Raw genomic sequence first — 25,388 nt, 5'->3', positions numbered from 1 at the left:
AAGAATGCCCGTTTGTCCTAACATCACATTTCCGGTTTCAAATACTGGTTACAATTGTTTACATATGCATTACATTGTTCAATTAGTTTAAGAATTGTCCTGCAGTGGTTTGCATATTTGGTTACGTTAAAAAAAAAAAAAATAAGGGGAGGGGGGGGGGGGGGTCGGACAAATGTTCGGCGTGTCGGGAGGTAACTGTCTTTTATAGGCACGGCACGACCGACATGAAAGGATGTCAGACTGTACACAACAACGTGTTACTTCTCCTTCTGGCGTCAACGTCAACCAAGCACTAGCCCAGTGTCCCCCCCCCCCCCAAAAAAAAAAAACTCGTCTGGTGGTATGAAGCCGTTTTAGCCTGAGCTGAATAAAATAAAAATAAAAAATAGCAAGGAGTTTGGAAGGTACGACAACGTATTTTGACTTTGTCCGCAGATTTTAAAAATGCTAAAAAATTGGATCTGGATCATCAACTGATCTTTGATGGTAAGAATAGATTTCACTAAATGTGAAACTAGGACAGAAGCCACAGCCTGCTGAACAAAAAAGGGGGTTGAACCAACATAACATAAACACTTGAGGAGGAAAAAAAAAAAAGTATTTTTAATCACTAATTACTGTGGATTGTGACAAAGACAGGGGTGCGACGGGAGTCTTGCAGCTCCAACTCTCTAGGCTACGATACCCACAGAGTGATGGTGGGCTGTGTGTGTGGGCGTGCGTGCGTGCGTGCGTGTGTGTGTGTGTGCCTGAGGGTAGATAGACCACTGATAAGACTGTAGACTGGTGTTTCAGGGTCAGAGCAAATACAATACTACTCAACAAGATCAAGAACTCTGACTAACAGGCCCCAATTCTACTTTGTAGGTAATAACATGATTTGAAGTCAAAGACCTTCAAATAAATTCTAAATTAAGTGTCTTTAAGAGCTCTCAGGACATCCTCGGCATCTGAAGCGTCTTAAATTTGTTTCAATCGGGGCGGGGGCGGGGGGGGACCATCCGTATTAAACATGGTACAAATATAAATCAGTTTTCTATATTTTCTTCATGTTTTTCTTCTCAAAATACAAACAAAATTGTTTTGTTTTTTGTTGATTTTTGTGTGTATTTTTTTTTTTTTTTTTACCAAACATAAAAAAAAGACTCGAGAAAAACAATTAAGTCCTTTAGTCTGGCTGTGAGAGGAGGTCGGAGGTTTTGAGTGTTTTTTTTTTTGTTTTGTTTTTTTTTTTTTAAAAGGGAGGCAGAAATTAAACAGAAACAAATACCAAAGAAAAAAAAAGGACTAAGGTAAGACAAAAGAAAAAGGAGGGCAAAGCACCACGCACTTCTTCAGCGTTTTTGCCTCTTGGAATGTCGCTGGCCGGGCGGCTCGTCGTCGCTGCTCGCGGCGTCCCCCCGCCCCCCGCGCTGCCGAGTTCTCCTGGCCTCCCGCTCGCTGTCGCTCTCCTGTTCCCTGTAATCCCTCTTACCGGAGGCGGCTCCAGAGCGCTTGCTCCTCCTCCTGCCCTCTTCCTCTTCCTCGCTCTCTTCCTCCCGGTCACGCCTTCCCTTCCCCCCGCACTCCGCCGCGCCCCCTCTCCCTCCTCTCTGAGGCCTGCCGGGCTTGCCGCCATTCTGCATCTTCTTCTTCGTCCTCTGCTCTTCCTCTGCCTCCTCTTCTTCTTCTTCTTCCTCCTCCTGCTGCTCCTCCTCCTCCTCTTCCTCTTCTTCTTCTTCAGAGCTCACGGGCGCCCGGGCAACACGCTTGCGCGAGCGCCGGCGGAGGTAGCTGAGGCCCGGCAGCAGCTTGTGGAGCAGGTCGGTGAAGCTCTGCTCCGTCTTGGCCATGCAGGCCAGCACGGGGCTGCCCTCCTGGTTGTACTCCTCGGCGTTGGAGAACACCATCTTCATGTCCTCCAGGAAGTCGGTGGCGTGGCGGTACGAGCCCTGGTGCAGCTTCTCCTGCATCGTCTGGAAGTCCATCGGGTTGGAGATGATGTCCATGTAGTCCTCCGCCTCCTCTGCGGACACCGGCTCTCTGGAAAAATGACACAAAGTGAGGAAAGGAGGGCAACCGGGATCCGAGTCCGGGATTTTACATTACATTACATTACATTTAGTCATTTAGCAGACGCTTTTATCCAAAGCGACTTACAATTGTTCAAACACCGACGGACGCAGCCATCAGGAGCAATTAGGGGTTAAGTGTCTTGCTCAAGGACACTACAGCATGCTAGCAGGAGGAGCCTGGGATCGAACCAGCAACCTTTAGATCACTAGACCACCAGCTCTACCGCCTGAGCTACCATCCCCCCTGAGCTACCATTTTAACAACTGGGTGGTATTTAAAATGTATTTAAACTTTTTGAATCTTTAGCTCAAGGAAAACAATATAATCATTCTTTGAAAGGGAACACATAGACCATGATTCATACTCATAATTCATGACATTATGCACAGCAAGAGTCAAGTGTGTCTGTGCAAGTTTTATTTCACATTATAGAAGCAGTAAGAATGCAATACAGCTATGACTCATGCAAGTACACTCATAAGTCAAAATAAGTATTTTCCTCCTCCCTCACCACATAGTGGACCACCCCATCATGGGGTGGGGAAAAACCCGACCCCCGTGTAACATCATAGAAGGAGTTGTGGTTTTACCTGAACGGCCAGCTGTGACGGAACTTCACGAGCTTCTGAAGAATCTCTTCGCAGCGCTCTAGTTCCAGCGCCTGCTTGCGCACGCCCATCCTGGAGCTCTGACGCACCTGCAGAGCCAGAGGTTGGACCACCACTCAGTGCTTTGTGTGAAAGGAACAGCCAGAGACGTGCGGCTGCGATGGAACTAGTCCTAGAGAAATCTAACTTGTTTATGCCTGACCCACACTACAAGATTCTTTTTAAATCTTAACAGATGAAGATGTGAGAGACCCTACACATAACGACATACCATGATAAGTTTAACAGTTTTGTTAAACGTGTGTGTGTGTGTGTGTGTGGAGCGTAACGATTTGCAAAAAAACAGCACACCACACTAACAGTAGAGCCGTAATCTCGCAAAACCACACAGGATTTGACACAGAGGTGTGGTTACGCAACATTACCAGAGTCGGCAATCTCAAAACTGGAAATTGTGCGCAATCAAACATGACTTCAGAGTGACTTTAGGAGACTTTCTCAAATTGGGTAAAATAACGCCACACTTTGCTCCGTCTCGCCACCATCATTCTCTCATATAAGCACGATCTGTGTGCTGCGCTTATTCGAGTCTGGGCCGAGTTTCTGGTGGTGCGTGTGCTACACTCATGAATAGCTTCTCGTAGTCGACGTCACTGCCCGAGTCAACAAATTGATTGGTCGACTAATCATGCCCAAACCTCACACCGCAGGCTAATCTGGCAAGATAATTTTTAGAACTATCAAAAAAAAATAAAAAAAAATAAAAATAATAATAATACAATTTAAAAATTATATAAAATCAAAGAATTGTGACTTTGCTCACGATTGTCGGAATCGGGCCCAAATTCGGCTTTATTAACTTGTAGCTATACGAGGGCTGGACGATATGGCCAAAAATCTTATCGCAATGTTCTTTTATATTGATCGGTGTTGATAATTATCACAATTTATATTTAGAAATAATACTCAATTTAAAGTCTAAGGTGTATTTTCTCTGCTTTAAGTTATACACTAAAAAATAAATAAATATATATATATATTAAAAAAAAAAAAAAAAGAGAAATAATATATAAATATACATCATATAGATTTAAATATACAATATAATCATCATTGTCATCTGAAACATGGAATCCCCTGGAGAAATGTCCTTTAGTTCAACTAAACATGTTTCTCTGCTGTACAACTGGCTGTTGATGTTGTGTCTTTGTAGGCAGAGGACAACTGACTCAAATGACCAAATAAATCTCATAAATGTTTCATTGTTATCGTTAAAATGATCAAGGTCGTTTTTATGACCCAGCCCAAGTGTGTACCCCGCTTGAGTGTGATTTCTTACCAGTTCATCGATATCCGCAGGGCTGCTGGGGCCAGTCCTCTGCCTGCTACTCCGGCCGCTAGGGGGCGACTGCTTCTTCGATTTGCTCTTGGAGCTTTTGGGCCGCGATGACTGCTTGTTTTTCTTTCGTGGTCTCACTGGGAAGAAATTAGAAAGCAGAGAGTCCATTCAGGGTCTAGAAGTGCAAGTAAGTGAAACGCGTCGGCTGATGAAAATCAGTCCCACAAATGTTTCCACAATAAAATGGTTAACAAGTGTGACATGGGATAGCTACTCCAGTCCTGCACGTTAGCTCAGTGCAAGGCTACAGAGGGGATAAACTAGCCTAGCGCCTCTGAAATTAAGAGAAATACACCTGCCAGAGTTATTTAAGAGAGACATCTTATGTCTTTATGATGAGTCCAAATAAATACATCAAAATGTGTTCTTTTAATGCTGCTACAGTTGGAACTACTATAAAGTAGAACCACTTTAAACTTCAATACAACAAAATGTTTTGGTTATGAAAGAAGTAACACCAAAAAGTTTGGGGGGGGGGGGGGTGAGACAACTACCCTTTCTGTCATGAGTTTGATCATGGGGTCGTTTCTGAAGGGTATTAAGTCTGAAGAGCACCCAACCCTAACCATAACCATAACGTGACAGGATATTCTATTACTTCAGACAGTGAGATGGCCAGAAGGAGCAAGAGCTACCAGTCCTTGAGCTTTACTTTCAACTTTGTGAGACAGAAGTCCACCAGTGCCTCGACCGGTGGGATCACCCTGCCACATACACTCAGCCAAGCCATAGTGAAGGGCCACAACATCAAACGATGGCCTTGGTCTGGACAGTACTACACAAAAACAACACCAAGACAATGGAGGAGGGAACATGGGACGGGGGCCAAATTCCCCTCCAAAGCATTCTTGCCATTCCAAATCGCCGTCACTCGAGTCCTAATTCAACAACAGCACCTCCGTAACAAAGCTGTTATGTTACCTTTATCCACTGGCCTTCCAAAAGACGAGGAGCGTCCTAAACCCACAAGTCAGATTGTGGGAGCGCTCTTATTTATTTAAACCGATCTCTATCGTCGCCTTTATTTCTTCATCTTCAAAACGTATTTAGTTTTAAGGCCTCTTAAAATGGCATTAGGCTGAAGAGGTATAAATATATGCACATAAATTACACATCTGCTTTAGGAGTTATTTTCACTTGCATCATATTGGTGAAAAGAGCAATCGAGGGAAACAAGAGTAAAAAAATACATGTTCAGTATCCAATCAATGAATATGTCCACATGCAAATAAAGTTGTTTTGCTGCGTCACAGAACATTCTACATTCAGACCAAAAACAATGGGGGGGGGGGATGGTGAATGGGCCATGTCTGACAATACCCACAAACTCATGTTTACCCAAGGCATAAATTCAGGGCTGGATTTTGATACATACGTCCTCTCATAAATTGGGTATGGAGACACAAACATCTGATCTTGATTCATCTTTTTACAATCAACTCTTTTTAAACGTCCAAAATAACAAGCGAGTCATTCTCCAGGTGTGACTTCCTCTTCCTGATACTTACAGCTGTGGCCCATGGCCTTGTAGTCATTCTCTTCCTCATCCTCTTCATCTTCATCAGTGTATTCCTCTTCAGACTCATCCTCTGATTCCTCCTCTGTGTCTTCATTATAGTTCCTGGAATGCAGGGATTGTTATTTAAAATATAACTTCATACTTAATAAGCACTACGGCAACAATTAACCCTTTAGGCTAAAAAGGTGTTTAGACCAGTGGTTTGAACCATTCTGGTTTAGTTCACAAAATGAATAGTGCTGCCATCCCCATGGCTCAATCTAATGTTAAAAACAAAAAGTGGAATACAACTAACTAAATAAAAAGCTATTCACACAATAGCCATATTTTGCCGAGCTCCTTCAATACCGTTTTATCTGTACAGCAATAAAATGCAAATAGGTCTCATAACATCGGGAATCGCAAATCCCTACCGTCAAGTGGAGGATTTTTGTTGGACTTGTATTTTAGTTGCCATGACTACAGCCGTAACAAATTTGTTTCATTAGCATAATTTTTAAAGATGCATGTACTTTAAGACAGCAGATACGATGCATAAGAGTAGCAGAAATGCATTAGATCTGCTTTATAAAGTTTGAGTTATTAATCTTGCTTTGTGTTCATGTGTCAAAGTGATCTGCTGGTTGAGATGTGCAGTGTTAAAGCAGGGATCGGCACAACCCACAGAGTCAGACAACAGACCGAAAAGCACAATCTGAGCCATTTGAAGCTTTGTGACATGCCAGGACTTCTACGCTTTGTGGCGTGCCAGGACTTCTATACTCAAGGTACGTACTGGAAGTAAGTTAAGGTAAGTTTCATTTAGGAGGATTGAAATGTATATTAAATACAACACAGACAATTCATTCTATTATATAATTATAAAACCAGAATGGCGATTGTGGCGCCGCCCCTTGCGGCCGCCTGCGCAAGCACCTTGTGTCAATTATGCACATTTTAGTATTTTTAGGGCTTATAGAGCTTTAGTATTTTTAGAGCTTATAGAGCTTGTTGTGCGTAATCACCAGGTGTCATGACATTTCACTGCATATATGAATGACCGTATGTGTAAGTATGTGAAAAATAAACTCTCAAACTTAAATTTCCAAAATGTCAAAATTTACTTAATGTGTTAGCAGTGTTTTTGTTGTGGTAATGTTTCAAATTCCACTTAGAATGGAAGTTAGCTCTTGTGTTGCAAGATCAAAATGGGTGTGGTAATTCATCAATTCCAGCCATGCGCCTGTCTGTCACAACAAGCTCAAGTTTCACACTGAAATTGAGAACTATTTGTAGGCCATAATAAGCCCATGCTTGTGACCTTTTAAGTAGTTTACAGGCTAACAGGTGAGTGAGATTGATTGTAAAAAGCTTGCCATGGCAGAAAACCACTGGCTCAGAGACACTGTTAGACCATGACCGCTTCAACGTGTGCTTACCTCGCTCGGGAGACGCGTCTGGCCAGCGCGGGCTGGCATGCCGGGCAGAGCCACTCCCCGGCAGGGATGCGGTACAGCGCCGGGCGCAGGCAGAACAAGTGGAACGCTTTGTTGCACTCGTCACACAGGATCAGCTTCTCATCGTCGCCTGAAACGGATCAATGTGATGTTCGACGAAGGGAGGTTCCGTCAGTTCCGTTTCTACATCTTATCTGTGACACGTCATGAAAAACTCTTCGGTCGTCACTGGACTACTTAAGTGGAAATCTAAAGAAGCCTAAATCAAGCGGTACACTACAGCGTGTCCTTGTTCAACCTTTGACATTTGTGCTGCACTCTGTTTAACCACGTTTCTGCTCCAATGAAAAAAGGCAGATTGTGACACAAAGGGGAAACTATTCAGAAGGAGGTTCTTATGGAGACATATCTGGAGCTTTGCATTTCTACCATGGAAATTCTTGTGTGCACAAAGTCAACTGTTGCACGTAGAGGAGGAACGTATCGCTTCCTCTGGCTGGGAATGTTGGCTGGACACTTTGCCAGTTGAATCTGTGGACCTTGGAAAGCTTCCAAGTCCTTATCTTTGTCTTATTATTACGGGTTGACGTGTGGGACTCTAGGGAAACTAAAGGGGAGGGCGGGGTTACAAGCATCACTGGTACAAGAATAAACTGTTAGGAGGGTGCTTCAGGTTAGAAGGTTGGTGTTCTCCTGTCACCTATTGGTTGGGGCTGGTACTACATCGCAGGTTTAATGGCTGAAACTACACGTGCAATGCTTTCTTTGTGTGCGACAATAACTACATGCTAATACTTAATGTCTGAAATCTAGAATATATTGTTCTGTCGTCCAGTGGAGGTGCTTAAAGTCAGCTATATGCCATAAGAACAAAGGTGGCCAATTAGTGACTAATATATACATATTGAGGTGTTTTGTACGATTTTCGGTCGCTGGGAGTGGCCAGGCCCTTTGTGCATCTTTCTTAATATTTCAGTACCACAATAGTGTAACAGGGAGTCTCGATCTTGGCATTTTGAGTTTCTGCAGCTAATTAACTCCATCAGTTATTCACGCCGTAGCCGTCTCGTAACGAGGCTCATCACGTCGTATGCGAGCTATTGCGGCTAACTACATACAGGATACTAATCTATCTCATGAGGATATACCCCTTAAAATGCACCATCTTGTTAAGTTGCAATTTTCTTGGCCACTTTGATTTCTGATTTTTTAAAAGTCTGACCTGCCATGTTCATGTTGTATTTATTATTCACTATGAAACAATAATAGATCATGAAACTGTCACTGAGTTCCAATAAAATAGAATATGGGACTGTCACTGAGTTTCAGTGTAATTCAACCTGTAACGCTCACTGAGTTTTAGTGTGACTACATATAACTAACATGGAAATGACCAGTTCAAACTTTAAATCAAAGTCTTTGTCACTTTTAAGTTCAAATATACCTTTCTATTATATTTATATGGTACTTGTCACTGCAAAATAAATTGCAACCATTGCACTATTTATTTATTTATTTATTTGTTTGTTTAATTTAATTTAATCTAATTTAATTTATAAATAAATAAATAAAGTGGTTGGTACACAAAACGCATTTCCACCATAATATTATTGAAATTTCTTGTGAGCATGTGAGCCTGAGTGTGATTTACCTTTCCTCCGGCAGACTTTACAGCGGGCGTTCTCGGCAGACATGTCCCACTTGATGCAGGCGTCCAGCATGCCCAGCAGAACATGCATGCGAGAAAAGGTCTGAGCCTCCCGGATAGCGCTCTTCCATTTCTCCACTGCCGTCGCCACCTGAGGACAACACAAAGCCACATCTTTGTAACCATGGCTGAAGTTGAACAATTTCTTCACTGGGACTACAATTGCGACCAACTAAAAATTTGAGTTGATTGAATATATTCATAGTATACAGATATTTATGCATACATTGTGTCAAGTATACAAGTTTGTTTCTATAATTAGCCATACTTTTGATATTTTTCATATAGTTTTGTGTAGCCATGCCGATATAAACTTTGGAAAGTCTTTGTAAATACTTTTCCCCCTCTGTCCGGGTATGCAAGTTGCGCATTATATTAGTTGAGAATCAGTGTGCATTTTCATTCTAATGCAAGTAAAGGTGAGCTATTGTTTTGTAGCAGAATACTGCTATGGGATTGCGCATAGAGAATTCAGTGGAAACATAGTTTGGTTGTTAGCCCGGACAAAATAAGGAAAAAATACATAAAATAATAAATAAAATTCCGGCGCTGGATGAGCCCTCCAGAGAATAGGGTCAGGGCTGTTGGATCTGGATTGGAACTTTCTAGCTTACAATAGGAACAGTTTTGGCTTCTGCAAACATTCCGGGTCTACTTTTTCCTCTTCATAATAAAAACCTAAAAAGGGCCCCATTTCCTGCCCTGTGGGTAACGTGTGCAAAACAGAAAGCAAGCAACGACGCGGTTCTCACCCGGGCCTCCTCCGCCAACTTCTTCTCCTCGTCCACCTCCTCCACCTTGCTGCTCTCCTCTCCACCCTGCTTCTTCTTTTTTTTTTGCTTCGGGGCCATGAAGCCCTGCAAAAACTTCTTGATCACGCAGGCCTGAATTGTGATGATGCACTCACCAAAGTCTTTTAACTTTTCCATGTCCTCCACCTGTATCGGAAGGGAGGAGTGGATCGGCACAGAAGCTGTTAATTACAAACATACATGTCTCCTTTTCCCTCCTGCATCAAGACCTGCATCCATGAACGGAATTAAAACTTGACGGACAAAGCAATCACCTGACTCTCAATGTCCGTGCTGTCATCCAGGTATCCAAGGCCTCCCTTCTGGAGTCGGGACGCCACCTCCTGGATGTCGCTACGCAGGTACTTGAGCAGCTCTTGGGCGCCGTCACAAGTCCTGAGGCCCATCTTGCCCTTACGGCTCAGATGGATGGAATGGAGGATCTCCTGGTACCTGAGATCAGAACGTTGCCTTCTGCTTCACTTTCAAAATTACATTCGATTTGGTGGACTCAATATGACGACTCTTATAAATGCCTTTACAGTCTGACTACTGAATTAATGTTGCTTTATACCATGCCATTTTTCATTGTTTAGGTCAGGATTAATTTCAGGTACCATTCATAGTCCGGGTATTTTTTCCTTGTTACCTGATCTGAATCCTGGTCTTGAGTTCACTCTCTCTGACACCCTGAGCATGAAGGGAATCCAGTAGCTCCTCTAGATCAGCTGGATTGTCACATACAAACCTATGCCATTCACGAGACAAAAACACAAGACGACCACGATTTGATGAGGGGAAAAAAAATTGTTACTCTAAGATGCAATTTGCAGAGGACCTGTAATCCTTACATTAAAACACAATTAGACAATAAGAACAGCCGCTAGCTGATGGGTGGTGATCTTACCAGAGGTTTTGTCCCTGCTTTGGCACAGTGGTCTCTCTGCGGAAGTCCATCGCTGTTCCCTGCTGAGCTCCTTCGCTCATGCCACCGTCTGTGCTGCCATCGTCCTCCTTTTCAGCTCCTGCAAGACGTGCCGTCGCGTTTATATAGCTCAAACTCACATCCCTCCTTGACACAAAGCTAGTCGAGGGTAGTGGAAGAACAACACTCACCTTCATCTTGTGCTTCATCTTCCTCCTCCACCTCGGGCTCGGGGGGCTTGTCCTCCGGTGGGAGGGTGTAGCTGTAGTCGATGCTCTCGTGCACCCAGCCCTTCTCTATATAAAGGCCGGGAACCACGTCTGAGAAAAGCCAATACCTGCAAAGATACAACAGCACACTGCGGGTTAATGTTAAAATGAAACAAAACATTCTAGAGATGTTTATCCTACAAACATTTGCGCTCATTGAAAGATTATTGGTTTGTTGAGTTAGTTACAGCAGGGTTCACACAGTGTTAGTGATTCAGATATACTAGAGTTTCCAACAAGTCCATGTCATACATCCATTTATGACATCACCTATCAAATACCTTCTGAAAGCCATTGTTACATCAATTAAGAATAAATAATAGTGGTGTAACGGAATGTAGTTGATCCGTACAGGTCACCCCCCACGGTTTGGCACGCATGTGAACCGCGGATCGATTGCAAAATTTAACCGTCATAGTGAAATAAAGTTTTACTGCCGCTCTTACTTTTCAAAGTTACAGTTGCCTAAATCTCGATGCAGAGTTGCAGTGAAAAGATAGAAAAGACAGATGCGTGCTGTGTTTTACTCTGAAGCACAATGATTGGTTTACGGTACGTCGCGCTGTGTCGATGCTACTTTAAGACGTGATGTCGCGAAGCAAATGTGGCCGCTATAGGTCTGTTCGTCCGCCGTATTGGAGCGGTCAAGATCCACTAGTAAACAAACACATTGTGCATTGAGAGATGCAGACTTCTCTACAAAATGGACTGTAACTCGCTTAATTCTGAACCAGTTTTCATGAAATTTAGTGTGTTATAAACGTGAGAAATTCAAGTTCAATTTCAGAGATGAAGTGAACATGATACTGGAATTAAATTCAGTCGCTGGAGGTGGATCTTAAATTTTTTTCATTCACTGCCATTTTTAAAGGAAGAAGTATAATGCTTGCCTCATATTGCTTTAAGCTTTAATTGAACAATTGAGTATTGAATATTTTATATATTTTATGATTTTATTTAAACATTGGACATCTTAAATGTTTTCATTTAAGCAAAAGTCCCTTACTTTCAGTGTTTTACAGAATAAATGGAAAGCAAAGTTATATTTGTCTCCCTTTAGTTTTTTTGCTGATCCGATCTGTGACTAAAAACCGTGATACGATCCGAACCATGAGTTTTGTGATCCGTTGCACCCCTAATAAATAATAACACCTGGATAAGACAAAAACCATGCCACACATGATCGTCCACAAAAGGTTTGGAAATTGTTCTGACCTGTTGTGATTTCTATCGGTACCTAGTGGAGTCCTGCGCAGGACCAGCTTGGCTTTGCTGATGCCGTCCTGGAAGGCCCGCTCAGCGTTAGCCTTCTGCTTACGCATTCGCTCCTCCTCTGCCTCCTTCTCCATGCGCTCTGTAGCATGGAAAAACAAAATCTACATTAAGCCATTTTTTATACAACAGAATGATGTTGTGTCATGTACATCCACAAGGGGAGTCTTGATGAATGCATCCTAATAAATGTTCTTAATAATCAGGCTCTATTAATACCTAATAATGAGTAGAAAGTTTGAAGAAAATCAAAAAGATAAAGGATTTTGAGTCAACCTTTGTTCTGTCGGTCGTGCTCTTCCTTCTCCTTCTTGGCCTGGATGGACATGAGCCTCCTGCTCTTCACCGAGCTGATCATGTCCTCTGGTTCTGGCTCAGTCTTCTCCTTCTTGTTCTCCTTCTTAGCACTCCCCTCTTTCTTTTCCTTCTTCTCCACTTTAGGCATGGCTCCTTCTTCCTTGCCTAGGGGTTGCAAAACCAGGACACAGTAACAGGACAGTTTGACATCACTTAAGAATACCATTCAAATGCGGTTACAGTGTTACCATTACGAGAAATCGAAGTACATCGTTTTAATGTCTTTCTAAAAATGGCATAGTTCATTTCGAATAACCTCAGCATTCCAGTGCAGTTCGTTGTGTCGAGAAGTACAGTTAAAAGCTCAGCAAAATAAATAATCCATGTTTCACCCACAATATCTAAGTGCGTCCAACATAACATAAGCATCAAAAAATGTTTTTTTTTGTCTACCCGACCCAAAAAATAGCATTTGCAGAAGCGCAAACCAAAAGTTTAACAGGGCCTTGACTTGACTAGCCTCAAAATTCAGATTTGACTTTAAGTCAAGACCCAAACATAATTTAACATTTGAACCATTATCATTTACAACAACGCTTCAGAAATTGTGTCTCATTTAAACTAAACTGCAAATAGGCCAAGTGACAACATCAGGAAACTAACAGGTGAATTGAATTGACACTGAATTGCTTTGCCAAAGCAGACGCCTGCGGCCCACTCAAAATAGACCTGCATCCCACTTTTGGATTAGGATGCACCAGTTGAGATCAATGACTTTAAGAGCTCCCTAGTGAAACCCAGCCTTACCTTTGCCCTCCATCTCTTTGCGCCGCTGCTTCTCAGCCTTCTTACGGTCGTTGACCTCCTTGAGTGTTGCCAGGCGCTCCTTCCAAAGTTCTGCTGAGCGCTGTTGCATCGCGTCGACGTGGTCCACGACGGAGTAGGTCATGAGGATGCGATGGCACAACGCCACCAGCAGACTGACCTTCTCCTGGGGATTCAGCTCAAACACTTCGGCCGTTTCGAGGCGGTCCAGGAACTCGCTGGTCACCACGTCGTCAAACTCTCCCAGGATCCCCCAGTCCTCAGATCCCTGGCCGCTCTCTTCACTGTGAGCGTCGCACGGCCGCAAGCACAGCCGCACCAGCTCGGACACAGAGTGCATGGTGAGGGGGATCTCAGACAGGGGCATGTCCAGTTCATTATAACCCTCAGCCAGCTCGTCCTGGAGCAGCGTCTGGAGTAACACCACCAGTACCCGGTTCAGGTAGAGGAAGCCGGCCCCCTCTCCAGCCAAAGCCTCCATTAGAGCCACAGCATTGATTGGGTACTGGTCGTCTGGCATCAGCAGCCCGGCGTAGCAGTTCAGGAAGTCTACTACCATGGCCACATCCCCAAACAAGGCATTGGGCAAACCCTCGGGCATGTCAACCAGTTTGAATACTGGCAGGTTCTTGCCCCCCTCAATCTCCTGGTCTTCATAGCGACGCGACTGCTCTCTACGGACCAACATCTCCTTCTCACGTCGCTCCTTGGCCTTCTCCCGCAGCTTCTCCTTGAGCTCCTCGCGCTTTTTCTTCAGCTCCTCCTGCTTCTCTTCTTCGCTCATGGCCGCCCAGCGCTTCTTCTGCTCCAGCAGCTCCCAGCGTTTCTGCACCAGCTCCCTGAGTTCCTCTGGAAGTCTGCCCCGGTCGTCCAGTGACAAGGTCTTGGCAGCCTTGGATATCAAGGAGGACATGGCGTTCTTCTTATCCTCTTTGCCTTTATGCTCCTTATAGTAGCGTAGGAGGTGGAGGGCCATGGGATGAAGGGGCTTCCCTAGTTTGGGTGTCCCCGTGCTGGTACTGCGGGCACGCTTCTTGGGGCTCCCGGCGGGAGTGCTCTTGGCCAGGTGTAGAAGAGTCATTTGCTTCATCTTGGGTGTCTTAGGACCGGCTTTACCGTCCTTTTTAGAGGCCTTAAGACCGTTAAGCTTCTTCTCACCGCTTTTTCCTGACTTCTTGCCTTCTTTCTTAATGCCTGACTTTTTGGATGATTTTGGAGTGGAGGTGGTTGATATTTTACCATCACCCTTTTTAGGAGTTCCAGAGTTCTTAACGTTAAGAGGGGAACCATTCATCTTCTGTAATAGAGAAAGAATGCAAATGTGTGAAGAAGGAACTTATCGGTGTGAACCAACACCCAACGTGTAATGAGTACAGTTTAAAATGTCGTGGCTGGCTTACCTGCACGTGTCCCCAGAGGGTTGGACTGAGCGGCATGGCCAGAGGGTCTTTCTTCCTCTTCTTCTTTTTCTTCTCCTCCCCCTTGTCATTTGCTGATTCCTCTCCTGGTGTGTCAGAAGTCTTGAGCTTCTTGCTTGCTTTACCCTCAGGAGATGTTAAACTCCTCCGCTTAGTGGAGGGATTTTCAGCAAGAAACTTGACGGACGCAAAGAATATTTAGGATTAGAAACAAAAACGAGGCAACATCAGATTCAAAGAAATGCAATAGGTAAATATGTAAAATTACCTTGTGTGGATCGAGAAGGAAGTCGCTGAATTTGCTGGGGAGATTAAATTTTTTAACCAGCTCATCCTCCACCACCCAGGGGGCACTTTCCCCCATGCCCAGTCTCAGAGCATAGTGCCTGATGAAGTAACGCATGATTTCCTTGGTTGGAGGGCGCTCTGATCTGAACAGGCTGTCGACTGGGACATCACTGATAACCTGTGAGGAGGCAGATCACATAAGGAAAATAACCATGAGTAATATATATTTTTTCCATTCAAAAACATTCGTCCAAGTAGGGAAATGCACAAATGGAAAATGGTCATTTGGAAGATATAGTCTCCTGCAACTGATCAGCCTCTGTAGTGCAGTATATATGGACAGAAACTTTAGTAACACAACTGATAAAATGCCCAGAGGTTTGTTGGACTACAAGTAGTGCTGGGCAATATATCATGAACCATCAATATTTCATTGATGCTTGATATGGATAGGGTAACATCGAGTTTTATTTTCTAAACTTCTTTAAAGTTGTCACACAAGATTGAATTGCTCTAAGTTTTCATTTTATGCGACAGCGCTCGTTCCTTGTTGTGCGTAAACAAGGAAGAAGCGGAGACGCCACCCCTGCTGCTGAGTAGATGGCAGAGAGAGATGCGAGCGGCACTGAATTAGTTCCAAAAAGGGCACACGTAACGTCTATCATTTGGAAATGGTTCGGTTACAGACAGACAAGATATAGATAGTCCGAATCCCCGCACACCCGACACACTCACTGTCCGCTTCCCTCAGGCCCCAGAACAAAATATGCCGGGATGGCGAAATTGTAGTCGCCGGCACTCTGTTCTCTAAAATATGGTGGCTTTCACATCTTTAGTTCGCTAGATTTGGTCCGATTCAAGAGCAAGTTGCTACTTTGTTGCCTTTTATGAGGTCCGGTGAGCGTTCACGTGGTCCTGGGTTAAGCAAACCAAATGGAAACAAATGACACTTGGTCGATCAAGTCGTTCATCTACTTTACAGAAAATTTCAGAGGAAAAATTCATCTGATCAGCGGCGATGTCACTGTTTGTGCTTTGCGGCGCACACTCGCTGTCATCTTCCATTGTAACTGTGTGGATCACCAACACTAAAGAAGCAATAACACAACAGCCCTCCAAATGTCCACGGAAAAATGGAAAGAAGATTACATACAACTCCGTACAGTAACACTCATCAGGTGCACTGCCAGCCCTATTCCTTTCTTTTTTTTTTTTAAACCTGTGCTGTCAGCATGCTGGGCATACAACACAGTATTTGTATGCCATTGCATTCAGGACAGAGTTAGTCTGCAAGTGGTGTTCAAGTTCTCAACCTACATTGCAACTCTTTATTCATTCTTAAATCATCAAGAACTGCTGCAATAACGCTGTCCTTTGGACAACCTGTAGAATGACAAGAGCACAGCTTTTGGTTATGGAGAACCACCACCAGCCTGACTTATCCCCATCTGGTACTGGTGTAGAAGGTCGGTAATATGTCGCGGCGCCCCCAAGCGGCGGAGGGGGCCCCGAAGCCCCCCCAAACTCCACAGCACTGTGGACACACTACGGCTGCAGGAAAGCCCCGAGTACTGCCCTGCAGCCACAGAAGACCCCCGGGCCCCAGAGAAGCCGGGGGGCCGTGGGGCAACCCCCTTGCCCAGCCCCGAGGAGCATGACTCAGTCCCAGGGAGCACAAGGAGACCGTGCACTCCAGGGGCGCACACATACAACCAACCCCAGGGTGCAGGCACAAGACGCAGCCGCCGGCACAGAACCCGGGCCACGGGTGCAAGGCACGGGCCGCGGGCCCGGATCCCGGCCCCACGGCGATAGACCGACACCCCGCCCGAGCCGCCCGCCCCACAGGCGAGCCGGCAAGACCCCCATGCCCACCCACAAGGGGGAGGCCCGCCCCACTGCAGCCGACCAGACGCCCCGCCCGGCATGAGTGCCAAGTGCCCATACACGTAGCAGCGTGTACACAGCGCGGGGCACCTCGATGTTACACCCACCCCCGCCGATGCCAGCAGGTGGCCTGAGGCCCTCTGCCGTCCCCAGCACCCAAGGCGCCTGACGCAGAGAAGCTGCGCCGCAGAAGCAAAAGGTCAACAGTCGCCCCCCACACCTCAATCCACACCCACAATGGCAAGCAGTCCCCCTAGGGGCCCCAGAAGGCACCCGGCGGCGCTCTCCCCAGCCCCGCCAGGTCGCAGCACATCCCAAGCCACCTGGCGCAAGCCGCAAGGACTCCAGCCAGGCCGGCAGGGGGGGCCCCCCAACTGCTCGCCCCCCGGCCAACCACGCCCCCACACCGACCCGCCAGCGACCGGCCGCCCCAGAAAAACCCTAGTGCTCAATGTGTGCTGTCGGTAATTGCAGTTAAAATTGCGGGGTTGGGGGTGCGAGTCTTTCAGGCAAGTCAAACCCGATTCACTCACACCCCTCCCTCCCCGCACGCAGACCCTGGTCCGATGGAGTGTTGTTCGGAGTAGGATTGGTGTGCCAGTGTATGTGTTCTAAGCTAATGTGAGTGGGATTAAAATTTTCGGACGGACGAGAAGCACGCTTGGGCAGGAGCGTGACAGGCAAGATGGCAGCTGCCCACCGCATCCCGACCCACATAGCCTGCACCCCGCCCATCCTGCAAGCCCTCAGTCTATTGTGTGGTGTATGTGCTGAGTATGAGTTTTGGCACTGGGAGAGATAGGCGAGTCGTGACCGGACCGGATCTGACAGTCCTTTTCCATAGCCTTTAAGCAATGATATTAGAGCCCGACCAATGCAAGATCCCAGTTTTGGAGAGTCCTAGCCCACCGCGGTGTTTCCCATACATTGACTTATTTGTGGCAGGCCGCTATAATATTAACATTGACCGCTACATACTGATTTTCAATTTTTACCACTATTCAAAAAATCGTATTTAATTGTACAGCTTCGATGCGTGGTTCTATGTTATTGTATTTTTAATTACTGATAAATTAACAAAATGCTCAAACCCCTTGCTGGCTGTTCCAACACATTCAGAATAGGGATGTTCCGAACGACTAATTTCCCTGACGTTTAAATGGAAGTTTAAACTTGGACTAGTCTAAACGTCAGAAAAAGTATTGCGTATATTATTTAAAAAATATATTGCGTAGATTAACCAAACCTCTACATGACACCTTACTGCATATATGTATGATTGTATGTATATGTATGTGACAAATAAACCCCTTGAAACTTGAAATGTCCCAGCGGACCAGGCGGAGGCAGGCCAGTGGTGCGCCCGAGCCCCAATGCCGGGAAAACAATTTACCGTATGGCACATTTCAGTGCAAATTACGTCAATATGCTATTCAAATCTGCACATTTAGAAAATAATAGGGCCTAATAAGTTAAACCGATGTAATGTTTGACGGGTGTAAGTAACAGGCGCCTCACTTCATGCGTGTCGCGCTCATATATGTCATTTATATTTTAAAGGCTTGCTGGTCATTAGGTTTTGTATTTAACTGTTATGTAGCACAGTGTTAACAATGTTAACATTCTTTACCAGCCCTGGCACTCAAACCCTCATTTCCTGATGCCCCAAAAACATATTTAAATAATTAAATTAATTCCATAAACGTGCGACAATTCGTCAACTAACTGCTCGAACTGATGACGAATAGTCCACTGGGAAAATGTTCAGTCTGGGGAGCCCAAAATCAAGCAAATAAAACTGTTTCTATTTTAGATGTATATTATTTTACTCAATTTCCATATTGAACAAAACAAAAAGCACTATGCGTAAGAGGGATGCTCTCAGTCCCCCCCACCACCCCCGGTCAGCTACCAGCAAAATTAGAATCCAATTCTGTGGAAAAACTGAAGAGATTACCGATGTTTTGACCAATCTCAATCTTGCCCTTTTTTTTTGTATTTTTTCCCAGAGTTCCAGTGAACGCAACATCGCTTCCTGTTTAGACCTGTGTCAGTGTCGAAATGTGGGTGCAAACATCAAAACATGGATGGATTTAGAATGCCTAGTCACGCTTATTTTGGTGAGTAACTTAATAGTGTAAAACAGACAAGCATAGGATAAATAATCAACTTTTTTTGTTTATTATACTTTATTTAAAAATCGGGACACAACGGCTGCATAACTGCCAATCCCAATGTGGTCAAAAAAGTCAAGTAATGGGCTCTAGATGATATAGCCACGCGTTCACACAACCCATTGCCCAATGTGTGGGATCTTTACTCACGACCGTCAGTGTGTTCTGCAGCTGGAGTGCCGTGTGTCCTTGCAGGCTTTTGCCTTTTCATTCATTAAAAAAGTCTGCAGTCTCCAGAATCACGTGAAATGCGCTTCAGTTTTCAACTTATTTAGTGGCATATACCTCCATTTTAACATGAAGCCTTACGCCACCGGGGCGGTGAGGAGGGATAGTTTCAACGCATAATCCAGAAAAAGAAAAGAAAATAATAAGGCCCCTACTCTGCTAGCTACAGTGGCTTTTTCATTTTGACATTATTATATGTTTAAATACCTGCAGTCAAAAGGTCTTTATTTCTTAGTGGCTATTATAATTGCTAAATAAACATTATGGTTTATAATATAAATGTAATTGGTCTGGTCATTTTTATACAGGAATATTATTCATAAACATTCATATGATAAATATTGAGTCATATCAAATACAGACATTAGGCAAAAAAATATTGTGATATCAAATTTAGGCCACATCGCCCAGCACTAACTATAAGCTAGGTCAATATACTTTTCCTCAGTGAAAACTATGCCAACTTTTTAAATCCACATTATATTTTAAGATTTCTCAGAACAGGAGATTCCCTCACATCTCAAGCTGCCATCTACACTCTTAATAACCACTATACAGCATAGTGCCCATGGATCGCCACAGGCAGAGTTCTGATGAACTCACTGATGCACATAACTGTTTAATGATTTATTTTCAATTGCAGGTATTCTTGTAAAATTCTAGACGGCTGTGATTTTTTTTGGTGTGCAGGAAGCAATCAATGCTGTTGATTAAGAGCAAACAATTGAAACCCACCTTATCCTCATTGACCAGTTTTACGTCATATTTGTGAGGAAGAAACTTGGGCATCACCCACTTCTTCTTCTCTTCTTTCATAGCAGTGACAAGTTTCCTTGGGGAACGTCGTGCTCGGTCACCTGATGAACAGAAAAGGGCAAATTCCAATTATATTCATTCCAACATTGGAAGAGTCTACTTTAGTAGTCTACTATTGTGATATGTAGTTTTGTGGGTGGTACAAGTATCACATATCCCATTATTGAACACTAGGTGGGGCTGCTGATGATCATGATTCTATTTCACACACACACACACACACACACACACACACACACACACACACACACACACACACACACACACACACACACACACACACACACACACACACACACACACACACACACACACACACACACACACACACACACACACACACACACACACTTTTCAAGCCAAGAACTCACTGAGACTCTCTCTCCTGCTCTCCTCCTCACAGGGAAGAGGCTCCTTCCTTTGGTTCTCCTGGCTAGCATTCTCCTTGTCGCTGGACGGAGAGTCACAGGCCCCTTCCAGCTTCTTCTCTACCATCTCCCCTTCCTGGTTCTCCAGGGGATGGATCTTCACCACTTTCACACGCAGACTTTTATCTTTGCCAACCTTAAGAGAAAAATGTAAATGGGAAGTTTATAAGATAACGCTGTAAACTCTTGCCAACTATTTTATATTATAAACATTGGGGGTGTAACGATACACGTATTCGTATTAAACAATTTGGTATGAGGCTTTCAGTTTAGTACAAACCAAACACTTCGTTGGACTAATCCGACAATACCGGTATAATTGTTTATATGATAGAAAGAAAAATCTAATGGTGATAATGCTAATATTCCCACTTTTTGACGACATTAAACAGCTTAGCTTACAGCGGCTGGCACTTCAGGGTTGGGGGACCAGGGGGCTTTCCTCTGCCTGCATTAATACTATTTACTTTGTGAACGTTCAGTTTACTCTGAAAAGAATAAAGCTATTTTTGTTATCTAAACATTTTCTATTATTATTATTTAATAAAAATTAAAAAAAAGATTAATGTTTTAGCTTGAACATGTCACGGCTCACACATCGCAATAGTCGTGTCCAGTTTATTGCACTGTTGCCCAAAATTATGTCATTTAAATATTGTTAACATTTTAATAGGTTTTTCTTACAGAAAATGGGTAAAAACACACCCAGAGTTCCATATAAAAACATAATTGTTTCTTGTTTGTATTTGTTTATGACTACTACAATAAATAAATAAATAAATAAATAAATAAATAAATATATATATATTTTTTTTTTTAAGCTGTTTTTGTTTTATATGCTGTTAGGAAGACACCCCAAAAGAAAGGTCAGGTATAGATAGCTCCATCACTGTTCAAACTCAAAAATGATCATACTTTATGATCTAGCTTTATTTTATTATTTGTATTATTATTAATTCTTATTCTTATTCTTATTATTATTATTAATAATAATTTATTTTTATTTCTTATTATTATTATTATTATTATTAAATCAAGGAAATCTCTCTTGGCTTTTTCGCTGTATCGAAAACATAACAAACTGTGACACCAGTGTGTCGTATCGAACTGAACCGCGAATTTCGTGAACCATTACACCCCTAATAAACATGCATGTTCCGAGTATTGTAAGATAACATAACACCTGATTAATCCTCAGTTTTAACTCAGGCAGGCTGCCCAGGTATATATACGGCGGCCAAAGTCTATTTGGCAACCCGTTTTAGCATTTCTTTCAAATTAAACGGAGAGAGTGACGGCATCCATGATCGAAAGTAGTGGACAATCTCCCCTCCCGTACCTGTTGATTCTGCTATTGCAAGAAGGGTCTATTGACAATCACACATGCTTTGGAATTGCGTTAGAAGACGCGGTCGTGGTGGGTATTTCACAAGCCATAGTGGTAAAGGCTGCTGCCTGCGCGCTCTGGTTCAGGTGGATCAGAAAGAGCTCTAAGTTTGTATGAGGTCGAGAGACAGAAGGAAGTGATGCTGCGTTCCATGAGAACTTTTCTGTCGGCAGTCGTACCACGCCCCACCACCACAAGTAGATTGCACACTTGTGGAAACACTGAACCTGTTTGTTCTGCTATCGTGAGAAGGGTCAACTGACAAAGAGAACGACGCCATCCATGATGAATTAACTAGTGGACAATCTCCTCTCGCTCTAACCCTTTAGATTGTGGGCATCCGTGTTTGTGCTTTCTATTTTGCACCTTTTTGGTGGAAACGGCTGGTTTCACTCATTATCTATTCCACCAATTCTGGTGCCATCATTTGGGAAAGGCTGCTGCTCGTGCTCACTGGTTCAGGTGGATTAGAAAGCGCTCCAAGTTTGCATCGGGTCGAGAGACAGCAGGAAGTGATGCTGCGTTCCACGGGAAGTCTGAAAACTGTAATTTGTGTCGGCGGTCGCAATGTTAACATAACATCTAATCTACAGAACTACAGAAATGATTAGTGTTAATAATATTTTCTTTTGCACAGAATTATCAATGTCCCGCCAAAGTAATGATACGCACGGATACGTTAAGACATTGGGTTTAGAACAGGAATCACGTCTTTGTAAAATATATTATTCCATAAATGATGTGAACCACAGAAGACAGAAATTGCAGCAGATGTATCGACAATTCAGCAAAAAAATAAACTTACCAAAAAGTCACATTCTTCACCCACAGCATATTTTGTGAGAATCTCCACCCAGGCCATTTCAACAAGCTTGTCCAGAGACACCGTGTTGTGATGGACCATCTCCAGCACAGGTTTCTCAAACCATTCAGGATATTCTTCCTGGAGCCTGCATGTGCAAAAGATGGACACTAAACAAAATCCAAAAAAACTGATTGCTGTTCGGCCCTGTAGTTTGTTAAATTCATGCAATTATTGGTTTTATATTTTTGCTCCTGTTTTAATAAAAGCTAGTGCCATTGTGGTGGGGTTATTGATTGTGCATTGGTTGGGGCACAATAGTATACACAGGACCGTATGTATATGTATGCGACAAATAATCTCATGAACTTGAACTTGAATCCAAAATTGAGTTGTCAGTTCCATAACTCTAGGCTTCGTCAGGCTTTTGCAGGTCGTAATTATTACACACATTGAGAATTTTTTAGCTCAAGATAGCATGGGTGCTTTTTTTAGCTCAAGATAGCATGGGTGCTCCCCAAAACAAAATATAATTTGCAGCTCCTTTTATTTTAAATAAACCCTACTTTTATAACAAAGGCCATGGACAACGGCATTACGTAACAGATTGAATCTTGCCTATAGGGGGAGCAGTTATCTGCCTGGTATAAATAGACCGCTTAAATACAACTCATGATTCTGCCTGGATAAGCTCCGGACAAATTAGCATTGCCCTACTCTGGCTTTACAGCGACATAACTCCAAACCAGATGTTTGTTGTGTCATTCTCCAACAGAGAGCACCACCACTGCAGTAAATGGCATAATATACCATTGAGTGGGGTGGAATGAGGTTTAATTAAGTTATTCAAAGTTGAACTTAGTTCTCTTTTCCTTTTATGAACAAGGATGACGCAATAACACACTTTTAAGTAAGTCAGACCAGTGACAAATTTGTCCAACTAAATCACAGCCCAGAATTGGCTCTGCTCTGAACCTTATTTCAGATAAGTAGTTTGGACACTCATAGAACATCATAAACACGGCGAAGTCCGGGCTTCTGATATTTAAGAGCCACTGTCTTTCTGACTATTTAGTGGTAAACAAGATGAGTAGGTCACCCAAGACTATCCATTTCATGTACATTTACTATGCAATCAGAGGTGTTCTGCACTAGCACACCGGAAATGAAAAGGAGTAGTAGAAAATGAATGAGTGAGTGAGTACTTACAGCTCGGTGACTTCTTGCTCTTCCTCCCATGCTTCCTTGTGTGTTAGCTGGTTGCTGCCAGTGCTCTTGCAAGTCCAGATGCGCTCGTCATACCTCTGAAGACGTGCCTCGTACTCTCTGTTGCCATTTTGTCAAGGAAAGCGCAGTATTCCCTAATACCGTGAGCTTAGTGTATACACATGTATTAAAAAAAAAAATGTATGTGCGGTATTTAGAAAAAAGTATATGCATTGCTCAATCCCTCTTCATCCTTAATCTATCTAGCATGTCCTCTTATTTGCTCATTCTTCTCAGGAGCCACATACAATAGATCTGTCATCCATTATTAAGAAATTTTAAATTACATTAGTTTAATGGGCGACGTTCAGAAAGAATCCAGATGACACAAGGCACCAGAGTCACAACCAAGCAAAATAATAATTTTAAACAAGGTTAAAAGAAAGTGAGGTGCTGGGAAACATAAATATTTGAGAAGGTCAAAATAGAGCCTCGTTTTCAGGGCGGAGGTTACACACCAATGTCCGGCGGTGACTAACCAGCGATTCACTTTTATGTTAAGACTGTTAACAACCATCTCACATAAATGATATTTAAAATGAATCATTGTATGGTGCGACCCCTTCGTCCAGCCAAGGGGTTTGTCGTGTTTTGTGCCAAGACGCCTTGGGTGCTATTGTGTCAGACAGGGACAGAGAGCAGCAGGACGGTTATTTCAGAACCGACAGGAGAGCGCCAGTCCGTTACCTGACAAAGGACGGGCCACTTGCCGCACAAAACACCTTTCTTTCCGTCGATCATTAAACCCCAGAGGGTAGTTCAATCCGTCAGCAGGCTGGACGGCACAGCAGAGGTGCAAGCTGCATCCCTCCGGGTAAACGATTCAAAAAAGCAACTGTACAGCCCTCCCCTGGCAGGCTGGACCAGGGTGGTCCAAGTCAGGCAGGGGGGGGGGGGGTGTTCAAAATACTCAGATGGTTTCTGGAACAAACACTATCTGTGCAGATCATACATCAGGGCTGCTTGACAGCGTGAATTGGTTCAGTTTGCGGTTAATTATTGCGGCTTGTTCTGTTTTGACTCAGTTTTTGAAATTGTGCTTTTCTTAGTTTGTTGTATATTGGGCTATTTTTCGGTGTTTATTGTATATTGCCATTTTTTATTCGCATTACTTTATTATTTTCAGCTTGTTCTATATTGCCAAAGTTTTCACATTTTTCCTTATTCTTTTAGGTCTGTTGTATATTGCCTATTTTTCGTTTTATTGTCGATTTATTTGTTTTAATTTTTTTTGTATTACTTATTGCCTATTGTTTTGATGTGTCCTGCTGTAACACCGCACCGGGGATGAATAAAGTATCTATCTACACAACATGTCAACCACGCTCCATTATCAACTGACACGGTTCCATGTGTTAGCGTATTACACTGTCACACAGCATGAATATCAGCATAAGGCAGGTAGGTAGTAGTCACTAAGCTCGCCGGGCTGAGCCCAGAGCTCCGGCTGAAGGATACTCTTTGTTCCTGAAGGCCTCCTTGGTGTGCTGGATGGCGAACACCTCCTCGCCCGGGCCTGGCGGCTCGGCTAGCGGCTTGGCCAGCGGGTAGGGCTTCCGGCCCAACAGCGGTGCCATCGCAGACACAAGA

At 43.7% G+C, this 25,388-nt stretch overlaps 1 protein-coding gene across 1 annotated transcript; it reads right to left on the bottom strand.

Annotated features, from left to right (window-relative positions):
• Positions 1-855: 855 nt before the first annotated feature.
• Positions 856-25,375, bottom strand: baz1b (bromodomain adjacent to zinc finger domain, 1B; the record flags this gene model as incomplete). The annotated part of the gene is made up of 21 exons (XM_080006323.1): positions 856-2,022; positions 2,646-2,752; positions 4,003-4,139; positions 5,571-5,683; positions 7,000-7,147; positions 8,669-8,816; positions 9,478-9,663; positions 9,792-9,969; positions 10,166-10,264; positions 10,424-10,541; positions 10,633-10,778; positions 11,926-12,064; positions 12,259-12,444; positions 13,087-14,401; positions 14,505-14,699; positions 14,791-14,988; positions 19,835-19,956; positions 20,287-20,479; positions 22,536-22,680; positions 23,742-23,858; positions 25,257-25,375. 21 exons carry the CDS (start codon positions 25,373-25,375, stop codon positions 1,335-1,337), a joined length of 4,797 nt encoding a protein of 1,598 aa, XP_079862449.1. The 3' UTR covers positions 856-1,334.
• Between the last annotated feature and the right edge of the window lie 13 nt (positions 25,376-25,388).

The sequence above is a fragment of the Zeus faber genome, assembly GCF_960531495.2.
Source record: "Zeus faber genome assembly, chromosome: 9".
Taxonomy (NCBI): Eukaryota; Metazoa; Chordata; class Actinopteri; order Zeiformes; family Zeidae; genus Zeus; species Zeus faber.
The sequence above is the reverse complement of the archived record's forward strand: the minus strand, read 5'-3'. Positions and strand labels throughout refer to the sequence as shown.